General features: G+C 40.9%; 1 protein-coding gene and 1 long non-coding RNA gene across 3 annotated transcripts; one reads left to right on the forward strand and one right to left on the reverse strand.

Annotated features, from left to right (window-relative positions):
* The first annotated feature begins 293 nt into the window (after positions 1–293).
* LOC117515983 lies at positions 294–15416 on the forward strand. Its single transcript, XR_004562273.1, has 3 exons — positions 294–715; positions 14950–14954; positions 15406–15416. It is a non-coding gene; the product is annotated as an uncharacterized LOC117515983 (long non-coding RNA).
* Positions 689–10022, reverse strand: LOC117515982 (GDP-D-glucose phosphorylase 1-like). Of its 2 annotated transcripts, none has more exons than XM_034176820.1 (2): positions 9988–10022; positions 689–1977 (listed from the first exon to the last, which is right to left on the reverse strand). In XM_034176820.1, exon 2 carries the CDS (start codon positions 1967–1969, stop codon positions 872–874), a length of 1098 nt encoding a protein of 365 aa, XP_034032711.1. In that variant the 5' UTR covers positions 1970–1977; positions 9988–10022; the 3' UTR covers positions 689–871. The 2 variants fall into 2 exon arrangements, with proteins under 2 accessions (XP_034032711.1, XP_034032712.1); XM_034176821.1 differs by lacking the exon at positions 9988–10022 and adding an exon at positions 8306–8354.
* Positions 15417–15906: the final 490 nt, after the last annotated feature.

Raw genomic sequence — 15906 nt, forward strand, 5'->3', positions numbered from 1 at the left:
GGCAGTGCAGGGGTTAGCACTCCCACCTTCTAAGATGACCATGGCTTTGAAGCAGAAGTGGGGGTATATTTCCTTTGTCTGTGTGGATTTTTTCACAGTCCAATCACATTTATCTTAACAGCTGAATCCAGAGCCCGACTGATAAATCTCTTGGCCAATGATATCTACTGATAGGAGCCTTTTACGAACATACTGATATCGTCCTTATTCTTGCCAATACAAAAACTTCTATTTTACAAAAAAAAAAAAAAAAAAGAAAAAGAAAAAAAAAAAACAATGCAGAAAAACACTTTGGCTGTTGCAAATTGTGTCATTACATAATCTGTCCAGCAAAAGGTGCTCCGATGGCATTGTTTACAATGCTGTCAAGCATGGTTGGGACCCCCATCACCTCTTGATCACAACAGCTACAAGAGACAGAGGGAAAGTGACCAGCTGACATTCATTTTCAGCCAGAGTGGTCATTTTACAATGACGAGAAAAATGGTTGCTTTGCTGCCAGCATGTTGGGGCCATAGAAGATGAGGAAGTCTATTTTAAGCAAACACTAAGCAATTCAACACAGCAGCTGCCAATCCAAGCAACTGTAGTATGATGGCAGTGAGACATGCATTGTTGTTTATATTTATACTTATTTATAATAAAGTTCATGTTTAAACTGTAAAACATCAAGTTTCAATTACATTTCTCTGTCATAAGGGTTTAATAATGAAATGTTTCCTTGTAATTTTTTATGAAAGTATCAGCAGATGTATCAATATTGTAAATTTTCAATTCCTTGATATCAATATGAGCAACCCCAAAAAACCTTTATTGATCGGGCTCTAGTCTTAACATCTTTCCTCGTTTTAAACACAGTTTTATCCAAACATTATGCATCTCTTAAGTAATGAGTAAGCTGCTGTTCCAAGCTGCTAAATTCTGCATCAGGCAGAAGATACTTCTGAATTATACCAATTATATGTTCCTCACTCGTGAGATCAAAGTCCTGCTTGTTCTTGAAGAGTAAGTGTCCAGCTAGTTCACAAAGTGCAATATTGAAAGCAGATTGGTCTTTGACACCAAAGCAGGATTTTCTGGGCCACACAGCAATACGCACACCAGCCCTCGAGGCGCGTTCCATTTCATTCTGCATACGGTCATTAGGTGGACATCCCCGGGTCATGAACAGGTTGTGAGCCACATTACCAGCAACAAGAAAGTCTGTGACTTGACAAACGACACTGGCAACTTTCTCCACACAGTCTAATTCTGTGTAAAACATAAAGCCGATGGGAAAGTCCGTCAAGCGATAAAATCCCTTTTCAGGAAGTAGTGGTTCGAGTGATGCAGATTCAAGCCTTAGCTCGTGGTTTAGGTAATAAACATGTAAATGCAAGTGATTGACAGACGCTAATGCTCCAAGACTGTTGAAACCCACATGAAAACCTGGGTTGGAGCTCAGGAGCACAGATTCAATTCCAACCTGAATGGCAAAAGCTGTCAGGACTTGTGGCAAACAGTGTTCTAGATCTGGAACCAACAGACAATGCCCAAATTCCAAAGGGCTTACATTGACCATAACAGACATCCTGCAGGGTTGTTGTAACTTTCCGTTTTCAAGCGCACCTGGCCCCCAACCAGCATCCTTCATAGCCTCAAATATGATTTCTTCTGGATTGATTTTGTTGAAATTGAACAGCTTGTCATTGAACTCCTGCTGAACACTCAGGATCTCCTGAGGCTTTCGTTTCTCTTGTGCCCTTTTGACATTCAGCTGGGTGACAAATTTGTGCGGGCCTGGCAGGATTCGTGTCTCCACATCACTCAGATGGTAGCGAAAAAATCCCCTGTCCATTCTGTCTTTCCAGCCAGCTTGTAGAATTGTGTCAAACTTTGTTGGCGTTGGTGCCACACAGGAACTGCTTCCATCAGCCCGACACACATTTGTGATAAAATCCTGGTGGCTGTAGACAAAGTGTAGCGGCATAGTGGGATCTGTGGACACAAGTGAACAGAGAGGTGAGACGTTTCACAACAAAGCTACCTGTGGTGGTGTCACGATGCTGAAGTATATGACGAGTCACCTGGGAAGCCAGTGAACAGAAAGAAGACAGACTGAAACAGGGTTTTTCAAAAATAAATAATTAAATTTACAATTAAATAAAGTGCCAGTTTTCAAGTATAGTCTCTGTTTTGGCCAGCAGAGGGGGCTGGCTGTTCGTTTACCAACCATTTGCTTGATTAGTGTTAATAAGGTCCAAATAGGTGTGGATGCAAATGAAGGAAGCCGTCATTAGGCTGACAAAACAAAATAGGCAGAAAGCAGAAACAGGAGTAGCGAATCAACAATTTGGTTGTGTGTAAATGACAGAAGAAGAAAGAAAGTAAATGACAGAAGAATTCTTGACTTGGTCAAGCCAACCAGCCCCTTTACAACATCTAACCTAGTCAAGAGGATTCTTGAGGAGGCAATCTGGACACCTTTCTTAATGAAAATACAGAAAAGACGTAAAACCACTGGTAAAGCTCAGAAACAGGAAGGAAAGATTAGACTTCACCACAAAACGCATAAAATGAAAGGCATCAGAGTGCTAATGAACACCCTGCATGCTCTACCCACCACAATATAAATGTACAAATAAATATACATACATATGTCATGTCTTTGACTATGTATGACTACATCATATGACTTTTGTATGACCTCATTTTGAAGTCATTCATACAAATCAATCGCAGATATTTTGCTGATCAGTAAATGGCCTAGATCACTTATCTAGGATTCTTGATTGTTCTTCTTCTTTGTCTTTCGGCTGTTCCCGTTAGGGGTCGCCACAGCAGATCAATCGTTTCCATCTCACCCTGTCCTCTGTATCTTCCGCTGTCACACCAACCACCTGCATGTCCTCCCTCAGCACATCCATAAACCTCCTCTTTGGCCTCCCTCTTCTCCTCCTGCCTGGTGGCTCCATCCTCAGCATCCTTTTCCCTATATACCCTGGGTCCCTCCTCTGCACATATCAAAACCATCTCAATCTCGTCTCTCTGACTTTGTCTCCAAACCGTCCCACCTGAGCTGTCCCTCTGATATGTTCATTCCTAATCTTGTCCATTCTCGTCACTCCCAAAGAGAATCTCAACATCTTCAACTCTGCCACCTCCAGCTCTGCCTCCTGTCTTTTTGTTAGTGCCACTATCTCTAAGCTGTACAACATAGCTGGTCTCACTACTGTCTTGTAAACTTTCTCCTTCAATCTTGCTGATATTCTTCGGTCACACATCACTCCTGCCACCTTTCTCCACCCACTCCACCCTGCCTGCACTCTCTTCTTCATCTCTCTACCACACTCTCCATTACTTTGAACAGTTGACTCCAAATATTTAAACTCATCTACTTTCACCACTTCTACTCCCTGTAACTGCACTATTCCACTGGGCTCCCTCCCATTCACACACATATACTCAGTCTTGTTTCTACTGACTTTTCATTCCACCTCTCTCCAGACTGACCTCTCCAGACAAGACTCAACTTGCTGTCTACTCTCACTACAGATCACAATGTCATCTACATCATAGTCCATGGGGACTCCTGTCTGATCTCATCCGTCAACCTGTCCATCACCACTGCAAACAAGAAAGGACTCAGAGCTGATCCTTGGTGTAATCCCACCTCCAACCTTGAATGATTCTGTCATTCCGACTGCGCATCTCACCACTGTCACGGTATTCTTCTACATGTCCTGCACTACCCTAACATACTTCTCTGCCACTCCAGACTTCCTCATACAATACCACAGCTCTTCTCTTGGCACCCTATCATAAGGTTTTTTCTAAGTCCACAAACACACAATGTAACTCTTTCTGGCCTTCTCTGTACTTCTCCAACAGTATTCTCAGAGCAAACATTGCATCTGTAGTGCTCTTTCTTGGCATGAAACCATATTGCACACAACAGTCTTCCTCCTTCAGCTTCCACCATCTGATCCTTTATTGAGCTCTCACTCTCTTCTTCTTCTTACCTCTAAAGTCATCCTACAAACAACCATCCTATGCTGTCTAATGACACTCTCTCCTGCCACCACCTTACAGTCTCTGATTTCTTTTAGCTGTTAAGATATATTTTTTGTACCACGATTTCCTTGACCATGATATCTGACCAAACTATTTCAAATCAAATCAAATCAATTTTATTTATATAGCACCAAATCACAACAAACAGTTGACCCAAGGGGCTTTATATTGTAAGTCAAGGCCATACAATAATTACGGAAAAACCCCAACGGTCAAAACGATCCCCTGTGAGAAAGCACTTGGCGACAGTGGGAAGGAAAAACTCCCTTTTAACAGGAAGAAACCTCCAGCAGAACTAGGCTCAGGGAGGGGCAGCCTTCTGCTGGGACTGGTTGGGGCTGAGGGAGAGAACCAGGAAAAAGACATGCTGTGGAGGGGAGCAGAGATCAATCACTAATGATTAAATGCAGAGTGGTGCATACAGAGCAAAAAGAGAAAGAAACACTCAGTGCATCATGGGAACCCCCCAGCAGTCTAAGTCTATAGCAGCATAACTAAGGGATGGTTCAGGTTCACCTGATCCAGCCCTAACTATAAGCTTTAGCAAAAAGGAAAGTTTTAAGCCTAATCTTAAAAGTAGAGAGGGTGTCTGTCTCCCTGATCTGAATTGGGAGCTGAAGACTCTGCCTCCCATTCTACTCTTACAAACCCTAGGAACTACAAGTAAGCCTGCAGTCTGAGAGCGAAGCGCTCTATTGGGGTGATATGGTACTGAGGTCCCTAATATGAGGTCCCTAAGATAAGATGGGACCTGATTATTCAAAACCTTATAAGTAAGAAGAAGAATTTTAAATTCTATTCTAGAATTAACAGGAAGCCACTGAAGAGAGGCCAATATGGGTGAGATATGCTCTCTCTTTCTAGTCCCTGTCAGTACTCTAGCTGCAGCATTTTGAATTAACTGAAGGCTTTTCAGGGAACTTTTAGGACAACCTGATAATAATGAATTACAATAGTCCAGCCAAGAGGAAATAAATGCATGAATTAGTTTTTCAGCATCACTCTGAGACAAGACCTTTCTAATTTTAGAGATATTGCGCAAATGCAAAAAAGCAGTCCTACATATTTGTTTAATATGCGCTTTGAATGACATATCCTGATCAAAAATGACTCCAAGATTTCTCACAGTATTACGAGAGGTCAGGGTAATGCCATCCAGAGTAAGGATCTGGTTAGACACCATGTTTCTAAGATTTGTGGGGCCAAGTACAATAACTTCAGTTTTATCTGAGTTTAAAAGCAGGAAATTAGAGGTCATCCATGTCTTTATGTCTGTAAGACAATCCTGCAGTTTAGCTAATTGGTGTGTGTCCTCTGGCTTCATTGATAGATAAAGCTGGGTATCATCTGCGTAACAATGAAAATTTAAGCAATGCTGTCTAATAATACTGCCTAAGGGAAACATGTATAAAGTGAATAAAACTGATCCTAGCACAGAACCTTGTGGAACTCCATAATTAACCTTAGTCTGTGAAGAAGATTCCCCATTTACATGAACAAATTGTAATCTATTAGATAAATATGATTCAAACCACCGCAGCGCAGTGCCTTTAATACCTATGGCATGCTCTAATCTCTGTAATAAAATTTTATGGTCAACAGTATCAAAAGCAGCACTGAGGTCTAACAGAACAAGCACAGAGATGAGTCCACTGTCTGAGGCCATAAGAAGATCATTTGTAACCTTCACTAATGCTGTTTCTGTACTATGATGAATTCTAAAACCTGACTGAAACTCTTCAAATAGACCATTCCTCTGCAGATGATCAGTTAGCTGTTTTACAACTACCCTTTCAAGAATTTTTGAGAGAAAAGGAAGGTTGGAGATTTGCCTATAATTAGCTAAGATAGCTGGGTCAAGTGATGGCTTTTTAAGTAATGGTTTAATTACTGCCACCTTAAAAGCCTGTGGTACATAGCCAACTAATAAAGATAGATTGATCATATTTAAGATCGAAGCAAAGGCGCTTTTCCAGTTCACAAAAGGCGCTTTTCCACTTCACAAAAGTAGCACTACTTCCACTTCACAAAAGTAGCACTACTCGGCTCGACTCTACTCGGTTTTTTCGCTTTTCCATTAGGGTAGTTTTTAGTACCGGGTAAGTTTTTTTAGTACCTGCTCGGGAGCGGTTCCAAGCGAGCCGAGCCGATACTAAAATGTGACGTCAACAGGCTGCTGGCCACTGATTGGTCAGAGAACGTCGTCACTAGATGAGTCATGAGTGCGCCGTCCGAGAGGAAAATCAAAACCCGCCATTTTTAAATAGTCACAGCGGCGTTACAGCGACCGTCGTTTTCTTTTGTTTCACGGCGAGTTATTTTTTTTTTTTACTCACACAAAACCACACCGTGGTCTGTGGATGAGCTGCGGACGTTTATGTTTGGTAGCGGAGGAGAAAATACAGAGTGGATGAAGCGATCCGAAATGAGGCCGCACTCGGCTCACCGGACATTACAGCAACTCAGAGAACAGCTGAAAAAGCTTAAAAGTGATTAAAGGACCACAATGACCGGAGTAGGTCGGACCGTAAAAGGGCTGGAAACGGTACGACCGCAGGAACGCTGTTTACGGACAACACCGGCGAGCAACGGGATATTTAAGATCGAAGCATTAATTAATGGTAAGGCTTCCTTGAGCAGCCTGGTAGGAATGGGGTCTAATAGACATGTTGATGGTTTGGAGGAAGTAACTAATGAAAATAACTCAGACAGAACAATCGGAGAGAAAGAGTCTAACCAAATACCGGCATCACTGAAAGCAGCCAAAGATAACAATATGTCTTTGGGATGGTTATGAGTAATTTTTTCTCTAATAGTTAAAATTTTATTAGCAAATAAAGTCATGAAGTCATTACTAGTTAAAGTTAAAGGAATACTCGGCTCAATAGAGCTCTGACTCTTTGTCAGCCTGGCTACAGTGCTGAAAAGAAACCTGGGGTTGTTCTTATTTTCTTCAATTAGTGATGGGTAGTAAGATGTCCTAGCTTTACGGAGGGCTTTTTTTTATAGAGCAACAGACTCTTTTTCCAGGCTAAGTGAAGATCTTCTAAATTAGTGAGACGCCATTTCCTCTCCAACTTACAGGTTATCTGCTTTAAGCTGCGAGTTTGTGAGTTATACCACGGAGTCAGGCACTTCTGATTTAAGGCTCTCTTTTTCAGAGGAGCTACAGCATCCAAAGTTGTCTTCAATGAGGATGTAAAACTATTGACAAGATACTCTATCTCACTCACAGAGTTTAGGTAGCTACTCTGCACTATGTTGGTATATGGCATTAGAGAACATAAAGAAGGAATCACATCCTTAAACCTAGTTACAGCGCTTTCTGAAAGACTTCTAGTGTAATGAAACTTATTCCCCACTGCTGGGTAGTCCATCAGAGTAAATGTAAATGTTATTAAGAAATTATCAGACAGAAGGGAGTTTTCAGGGAATACTGTTAAGTCTTCAATTTCCATACCATAAGTCAGAACAAGATCTAAGATATGATTAAAGTGGTGGGTGGACTCATTTACATTTTGAGCAAAGTCAATTGAGTCTAATAATAGATTAAATGCAGTGTTGAGGCTGTCATTCTCAGCATCTGTGTGGATGTTAAAATCACCCACTATAATTATCTTATCTGAGCTAAGCACTAAGTCAGACAAAAGGTCTGAAAATTCACAGAGAAACTCACAGTAATGACCAGGAGGACGATAGATAATAACAAATAAAACTGGTTTTTGGGACTTCCAATTTGGATGGACAAGACTAAGAGTCAAGCTTTCAAATGAATTAAAGCTCTGTCTGGGTTTTGGATTAATTAATAAGCTGGAATGGAAGATTGCTGCTAATCCTCCGCCTCGGCCCGTGCTACAAGCGTTCTGGCAGTTAGTGTGACTTGGGGGTGTTGACTCATTTAAACTAACATATTCATCCTGCTGTAACTGTTGTGTGGGCCGCTGAAGAGGAGGTACTGCTGGCCCACCACCACCAGAGGGCGCCCTGCCTGGAGTGCGGGCTCCAGGCACCAGAGGGCGCTGCCGCCTTATGGGAGTAGCCTGGGTGACAGCTGTCACCCATCACCAGACACAGCTGTTCCACTCAGCACAGAGGTATATCAGGAGGACGGCGTCTCCACCTCAGAGCCGAGATATCGCCTAAGACTGAGGTAATATTCTCTGCATTTATATTCTGAACAACCAGCTAAACTTGTTAAACCTTTTCAGGACTGTTGACTACTGATAGCTTCATTGCTTGGATAAGTACTCACCTTCCTGCTGTACTTTGACAAGAGGTGGAGGCGGCTTCTCCCCTCTCCGTTACTTGGTGCGGTCGCATCCACACCTGTGTGTTGTTGCTCTCTCCCGCCAGCAGTACCGGATCCGACGAGCGGAGGCAGTGGCCACCTGGGAATTCGGGACTTGGCGGTTCCAGTATTTCTAGGGTTCGGTGGCAGAGGAGATCTGGGTGGTTCCGGTTCGACTGAGACGGACGTCTCCTACCTTCGAGCCTGCCCCCACGACACCAGCGGATTCGACCCCAAATTGTGATTGTTGTATTTATTGTGCTCGTTTCACAATAGTAAACCTTGTTATTTACCTTCTCCATTGTCCGTTCATTGCGCCCCCTGTTGTGGGTCCGTGTTCCTACACTTTCACAACAGTAACCAGGTTTCTGTAAGGCAGAATAAATCAATATGTTGATCAATTATTATATCATTTACTAACAGGGACTTAGAAGAGAGAGACCTAATGTTTAATAGACCACATTTAACTGTTTTAGTTAAATTTAGTGGTGCAGTTGAAGGTGCTATATTTTTCCTTTTTGAATTTTTATGCTTAAATAGATTTTTGCTGGTTATTGGTGGTCTGGGAGCAGGCACCGTCTCTACGGGGATGGGGTAATGAGGGGATGGCAGGGGGAGAGAAGCTGCAGAGTGGTGTGTAAGACTACAACTCTGCTTCCTGGTCCCAACCCTGGATAGTCACAGTTTGGAGGATTTAAGAAAATTGGCCAGATTTCTAGAAATGAGAGCTGCTCCATCCAAAGTGGGATGGATGCCGTCTCTCCTAACAACACCAGGTTTTCCCCAGAAGCTTTGCCAATTATCTATGAAGCCCACTTCATTTTTTTCAACATCTAATCACCTCCAGGTATCTAGTCAAGTAATTTTCTCAACAAGTTTGATCTTGTTGAGAAAATTATGAGAATATGGGTTCTTGGTTAAAAATAAAAGAAAGAAAAAAGTTCATGCTATTAAAAAAAAGTTTTTGACACGATATTTTCCTTGATTTTTGATCAAACAACTTCAAAAATCTAACCACCTCTAGATATCTGCCAAGTTCTGCGACAAGATATTTTGAACAGGTGAAAGTATGATTAACTTGTACCAGAATTACGACAACATACGCCAGTTTGCACAAGGAACTGAGCAACTCCTGAGTCCAACACCTCATATGGCAACATGGCGGGGCAGTGTTACCGGATGGGGTTACCACATAGCCGAGTACGGCTGTCTGTGGAAGAGAATTTGTTTTTGTTTTGTTTTGACTGACAGTGCTACTGCTTTCTGAAAGCAGAATAATGAAATCTGGAGTGTGTGGGACTAAACGGTCAGATTTAACCCAATTTTGCCAAACTGATAGGTTGGTGCTTTACAGTGCTGACGGCAGAACATGATTTATTTTATTTATTTTGCTCTTTAATCCCTGTAGGAAGAGTGGGCAGGAGGAAAGGTGAGGAGAACACAAACTTGAAGAGCGGGAATCTGTTGACCAAAGTCTGCCAAAGTGTTTTGTCTGGTCGTTATTAAAAACTAACAGGAAGTAGAAGAGTAAGGAGGGAAAAAAATCAAATCAAATCATTGAATAGCGTCATGTTTTCACCACCAAAGAGGTTTCCCCCGGTTTCCACTGAAAAAAAACTGACTACTTTATTATAGTTGCCTCTCACCTAATCAGAAGAAGCGTCTTGAATTATGAAATATCTTCCACCAGAATCTTCCACTAAACAGCATCACAAAAAACACAACTTCCGTGTTGTAAATATGTCTGTTTCCGGTTCATGCGCTCCAGAATAAAAGGAATAACAAAACAGTCTCGTCCAAAGTTTGACTTAAAAAATTACAGAATGACAGAATGATAGCCACATTTCCAAAGTATGTTAATTTTAACCATATTCATCATCTGATAGATAGATAGATAGATAGATAGATAGATAGATAGATAGATAGATAGATAGATAGATAGATAGATAGATAGATAGAAGTTGAATTTAAAAAATGTAGTTAATTGTTTACAACTGAATCTGGATGTGCAATGTGCAGTATGGGTCCAGGATTATTGATCTACTGCATACAGCTTCAGTTACACACACACACACACACACACACACACACACACACACACACACACACACACACACACACACACACACACACACACACACAGAGAGAGAGAGAGAGAGAGAGAGAGAGATCTAATATATCTATTTAATACATCTTATATATATATATATATATATATATATATATATATATATATATATATATATATATATATATATATATATATATATATATATATCTCCTGACAGAATTTTAAGGGGGGGGGGGGGGGGGGTTTGCCATTTTTCAGAGAATATGAATAACACAAAAACTTTTTTTTTTCCCACTCATGTTTAGTGGTTGGGTGACGCCATTTACTGTCAAGCAACTGTGTTTACCCTTTTTAAATCATAATGATACAGAAACTAGCCAAATGACCCTGATCAGAAGTTTACATACCCCTGTTCCTAATACTGTGTATTGCCCCCATTAACATCAATAACAGGAATTGCTGTCATAATTGCTGTAGATAAAGTCCAAGACATATTCAGTGACTTGGAAATGTTCATGTATCCATTCCCCGACTTGTCTGAATAAAACTGTCAATAAAATGGATTATTAAAGGTATTATACCAAAACATTCCATTACTTATGCCACACATCATCTTGGCTTTCATATTTTATTTAATTTATATCAAGTTGTACAGATTTGCTTTCAGTTTGATTTTAAGGAAGAGAATTTTTGAATGTTTTTTTTCTTTTTTCTGTATTTGAAATGACATAAAATGTGTGAAATACCAAGTCCTCCTATACTCTTTGGAGGGCACTATATACAGTGGGGTAAAAAAGTATTCAGTCAGTCCCTGATTGTGCAAGTTCTCTGGTGAACAGTGAACAGATATCCCAGAACTACACAGAGGGACCTGATGAATGACCTGCAGAGAGCTGGGACCAAAGTAACAAAGGCTACACACTACGCAGAGAGGGACTCAAATCCTGCAGTGCCAGGCGTGTACCCCTGCTTAAGCCAGTACGTGTCCAGGCCTGTCTGGTTTGCCAGAGAGCATATGGATGATCCAGAAGAGGACTGGGAGAATATCATGTGATCAGATGAAACCAAAATAGAACATTCGTCATGTTTGGAGGAAGAAGAATGCTGAGTTGGATTCCAAGAACACCATATCTACTGTGAAGCATGGGGGTGGAAACATCATGCTTTGCGGCTGTTTTTCTGCAAAGGGGACAGGACGACTGATCCGTGTTAAGAGAAGAATGAACAGGGCCGTGTAAGCCAAATTCCATCAGTGAGAGCACTGAAGATGCAACGTGGCTGGGTCTTCCAGCATGACAATGATCCCAAACACACCATTCAGGCAACGAAGGAGTGGCACCATAAAAAGCATTTCAAGGTCCTGGAGTGGCCAAGCCAGTCTCCAGACCTCAACCCCATAGAAACCCTGTTGAAAGAGTTGAAAGTCCATGTTGCCCAGCGACGACCCCAAAACATCACTGCTCTAGAGGAGATCTGCATGGAGGAATGGGCCAAAACACCAGCTACAGTGTGTGCTAACCTGGCGAAGACTTACAGGAAACGTTTGACCTCTGTCATCGCCAACAAAGATTATGTCACAAAGTACTGAGTTGAACTTTTGTTATTGACCAAATATTTTCCATCATAATTTACAAATAAATTCTTTAAAAATCCTACAATGTGATTTCCTGGAATTTTTTTCTCATTTTGTCTCTCATAGTTGAAGTGTACTTATGATGAAAATTACAGACCTCTCTCATCTTTCTAAGTAGGGGAACTTGCACAAGCAGGGACTGACTAAATACTTTTTTACCCCACTGTGTGTGTAGGGATATATATATATATATATATATATATATATATAAGTCAAAGGATAGAAAATAGAAACAAAGCTGAAAACATCAAGGTTTCCAATAAGCCACAAAATAAATTATAAATCACCCTTAAAATTCATGATATTGTTTTAATCTCTATAGTATAGATCTCACCCATGCCTTTATACATAAAATAACTGTGTTAGTAGACAAAAGCAGCTGTGCCCTGTTCGTTCTGAGGTCTAATACCATCGTAAAGTTATGAGGCTGTTACTGTTTTTGGATTCTTTTACTGTATCATTATTGTATTTTTCTCCTCAATTATGATATAACTTTTAGACACAAAGCAATAATTTGCAATGCTGATGATGATGAATCCCTCACTTCCCGCGGTGTGATCGGCAGCCTAATAACACTAATTAGTTGGTGACTGAAGTATAAAGAAGAGTAATCCATGGTTGTTCTCTTCTACACTGTCTACTGGTTGCTAGTGTCGGTCATCAAGTTGGTGAACCCTTATTTTTGTGATATGAAGGATCAGACATATTGCTTATCACAAGACAAGGCAAGGAAGCATGAATCCCTGTTGCCAGTGAAGAAAAACAAGACGGGAAACAAGACAGTTGTATGAAGTTGCAGATCACCACTATCTGGTGTTAAATCCAACACACTGTAACTCTAAAAGTTAACCCCTGTATGTCATTCATTGACCCCTACTTGACTATAGCTGCCACTTTGGGAAGGTTATCACATGTTTGTGTACATGCCATGGTATAATGAGGCTGTGCTTGGTGGAACTTGCATGGACTCTACTTTAGAATGTTAATGTCAAAGTGAGTGGTTATACCCTAATAAAAGCATAAATGCATCATTTTGTGACATTCTCTACTGTCTGACACAACCAGTCTTAACTACTCTAGTGACTCAGCATAGACCAAGAGTAATTTTAGCTCACTTAATGCATAACAATTTGCAACTATCCTTTTTTTCCCCAGATGACCTGTGTAGGCTCAAATTAACTGTGAAAGATTGAGCAGCTGGCCAATCAGATGCTGTGGTTATTTTGGATACTGCATGCTTTTGGACCTCGCACAGGCAGTGACGGGCAGAGTTGTGTATTTTTGCCACTCAGATTTGGTGCTCACCACAACAGCAACTTCAGCTGCTACTTTAATTTTCATTTCACGTCATACTGCAAACAGAGACAATAAAGAAAAAAAATGGATGCAAGCAACAATGGAGTAAGTACAGCCGTGTTTTAAACTTTTAATATGTGTGTGAAGACGGATAAGAATGACTTTTTTTTAATGTGTGTGGGGTTTTTTATGTTTCTTGTTTGTCTTATTAAAGTTTGTTAATGTAGGCACATTATGTTCAAGATAATACTGACATTTGCTTGGCAGAACACATGAGATGCCTTTCTAGTTATTTTTAATACTGCCATTAGTATATATTACATTATGACATAATAAATATCACATGTTGGTTTGTTACACTAAATTTGTTCTTAAAATGAAAGTTTTGATCATTTAAATACATATACAATATTTATGGGAAATATGAATGTGGTTTTAAAGATGAAAGCCTCTTGCCAACCTCCAAAAAATTGCTGATGGATAACAGTGAGGATCCATATTTCCTGCCCTAATAACAATATTACTTACTTTATTTTGTTTACTGGCCCTTTAGATATCTGATAATTTTGTCCCACATTGCTTTACAGGAAGGAGACAGACCTCAAGATAAAACTCACCATCTAAATATAAATGCTACCCCAGAGGTTCAAGGTATGGCATTGTTTCATGTTATATCTCTGTGGAGCCTCAACAATGGATTTTGATTCTTGATTTTTTTTGTTTGTTTCGTTTGTTTACTTTTAAATTTTGTTGGTGTGTGTGTGTGTAGTTTCACAACTACATAATCCATTTTTCCATGTAGCCTCCATGAACTGTTAAAGGGCTAGTACCTTGGGACATTTTGGTGGCACTGATGTGTGTTAAGGGGAATATACTGTACATATATAATTAATACATCTTTGAAGTGAGTTAGTACAGTACCTGCAGTGTAGCTCTTCCCTAAAACCACAGTAAACCAAATGTAGGAAGGTTTGTTCATAGTGTGGAGTTTACAAGGGCTCTGGTTGTGAACTAAGTTGAAATTTTATTGTCAAACTGGCGATTGATACATTAAATATATACAAATAACTCACCTTATTTGTTTAATCCATCACCACTATACATAAGAAGTAAAAAAAGTCCACATTTGTGCTCAGATTGGTCTTTGGTCTTGAAAAGATAGGACAGGACCATCTTGAGTGTTGTCTTGGACATGTCACACTTCAGAGCTCTATACCCCTGAAGGCTATAAGAATGTCATGATGAGGTTAGGCTACGTTATGATGTTATGTAATTTATATGGGCGCAAATATTTATCATTATTAAGAAGATGCAACTGGGGTGGTGTGATGGCAGATGAAAACAATATTCCATTCAAAGTTCCCACAGCTCTCACCTGAAATTTTGAGTGTCGTTGTGCTGTACCAGAGGGTACATCACAAGGTGGAGGGTGCAGTGGGGGTGGGGGGGGGGGGGGGGTTCCCAAGACGTAGCAACTGGGGCAGTGTGACATCAGATGAGTCAATATTCCAATCAAGGGATTCTGTCATCTGGACTAAATAGTCCAGTCAATAGTTGTGAGTAGCACAATGGGCCAGCTCCTATAACCCCAATTCCAATGAAGTTGAGATGTTGTACAAAATGTAAATAAAAACAGAATACAATGATTTGCAAATGATTTCAACCTATATTCATTTGAATACACCACAAAGACAAGATATTTAATGTTCAAACTGATAAACGTTATTGTTTTTGTGTAAATATTTGCTCATTTTGAAATGGATGCCTGCAACACATTTCAAAAAAGTTGGGATGGGGCAACAAAAGTGTTATGTGTCGGACGCAGCCCGGAGAACCGACCAGCGTTTGAAGGACCCAGTATAAAATAAGCAGAGCACGGTGCAAAGGATAACAGAGTTTAATGAACATAACAGTGCTGTGAAAAAATATAAAAGTGCGCGGTCTGGCGTGGTGGTTTTGCGGTGCACTCCCAGCAGCGCTAACGGTCCGGAGCCAGAACCAATTCGGACCCAAGGACCCCGCCGACACCCCCCAGGTAGCCGCGACAAACCGAGTCTGTGAAAGAAGGAATCATTATGTGAGTCCACACTCAACACACAGAGAGAACGCTCAAAGGTGCACAAACAGCAAACACTTCCTGGCTTAATTACTAATCAGCTTCCCACCCTGCAGGCATGGAACACCCAGTTCACAAAACTCCACTGCAGTGGAAGCTGATTACACGACCAACATACAGCTCAATATAATAAGGTGTGAGGGACACCACATTTACTGACTGTATAAATGTTAGTCACAAAATCTAACGTACCTCAGGAAGTGTGCTGACGAGCGTGAGACCTCACCCCCTCCTCTTTCACAGACCATGCATCAAACCTGGACGTTCTCTGCATCCACTGATGATGAGATGGCTCCCGAGACGACGATCTCACCCGTCTGGTCACAAGGTCGAGTCTCTGGCAAATACACACTGTGTACTCCAGTCTTAAATGCCACCATGTTCCAATCCATGTAGATGCACCACAGCTGTGAGTCCTGACGAGCCGCAGGTGATCAGCCTCAGGTGAT

This window comes from Thalassophryne amazonica, chromosome 8 (assembly GCF_902500255.1).
Source record: "Thalassophryne amazonica chromosome 8, fThaAma1.1, whole genome shotgun sequence".
Lineage (NCBI taxonomy): Eukaryota > Metazoa > Chordata > Actinopteri > Batrachoidiformes > Batrachoididae > Thalassophryne > Thalassophryne amazonica.

Excerpts from the sequence above, each read along its gene's own strand:
- LOC117515982 (XM_034176820.1), bottom strand. The coding sequence starts at position 1,969 with ATGCCGCTACACTTTGTCTACAGCCACCAGGATTTTATCACAAATGTG.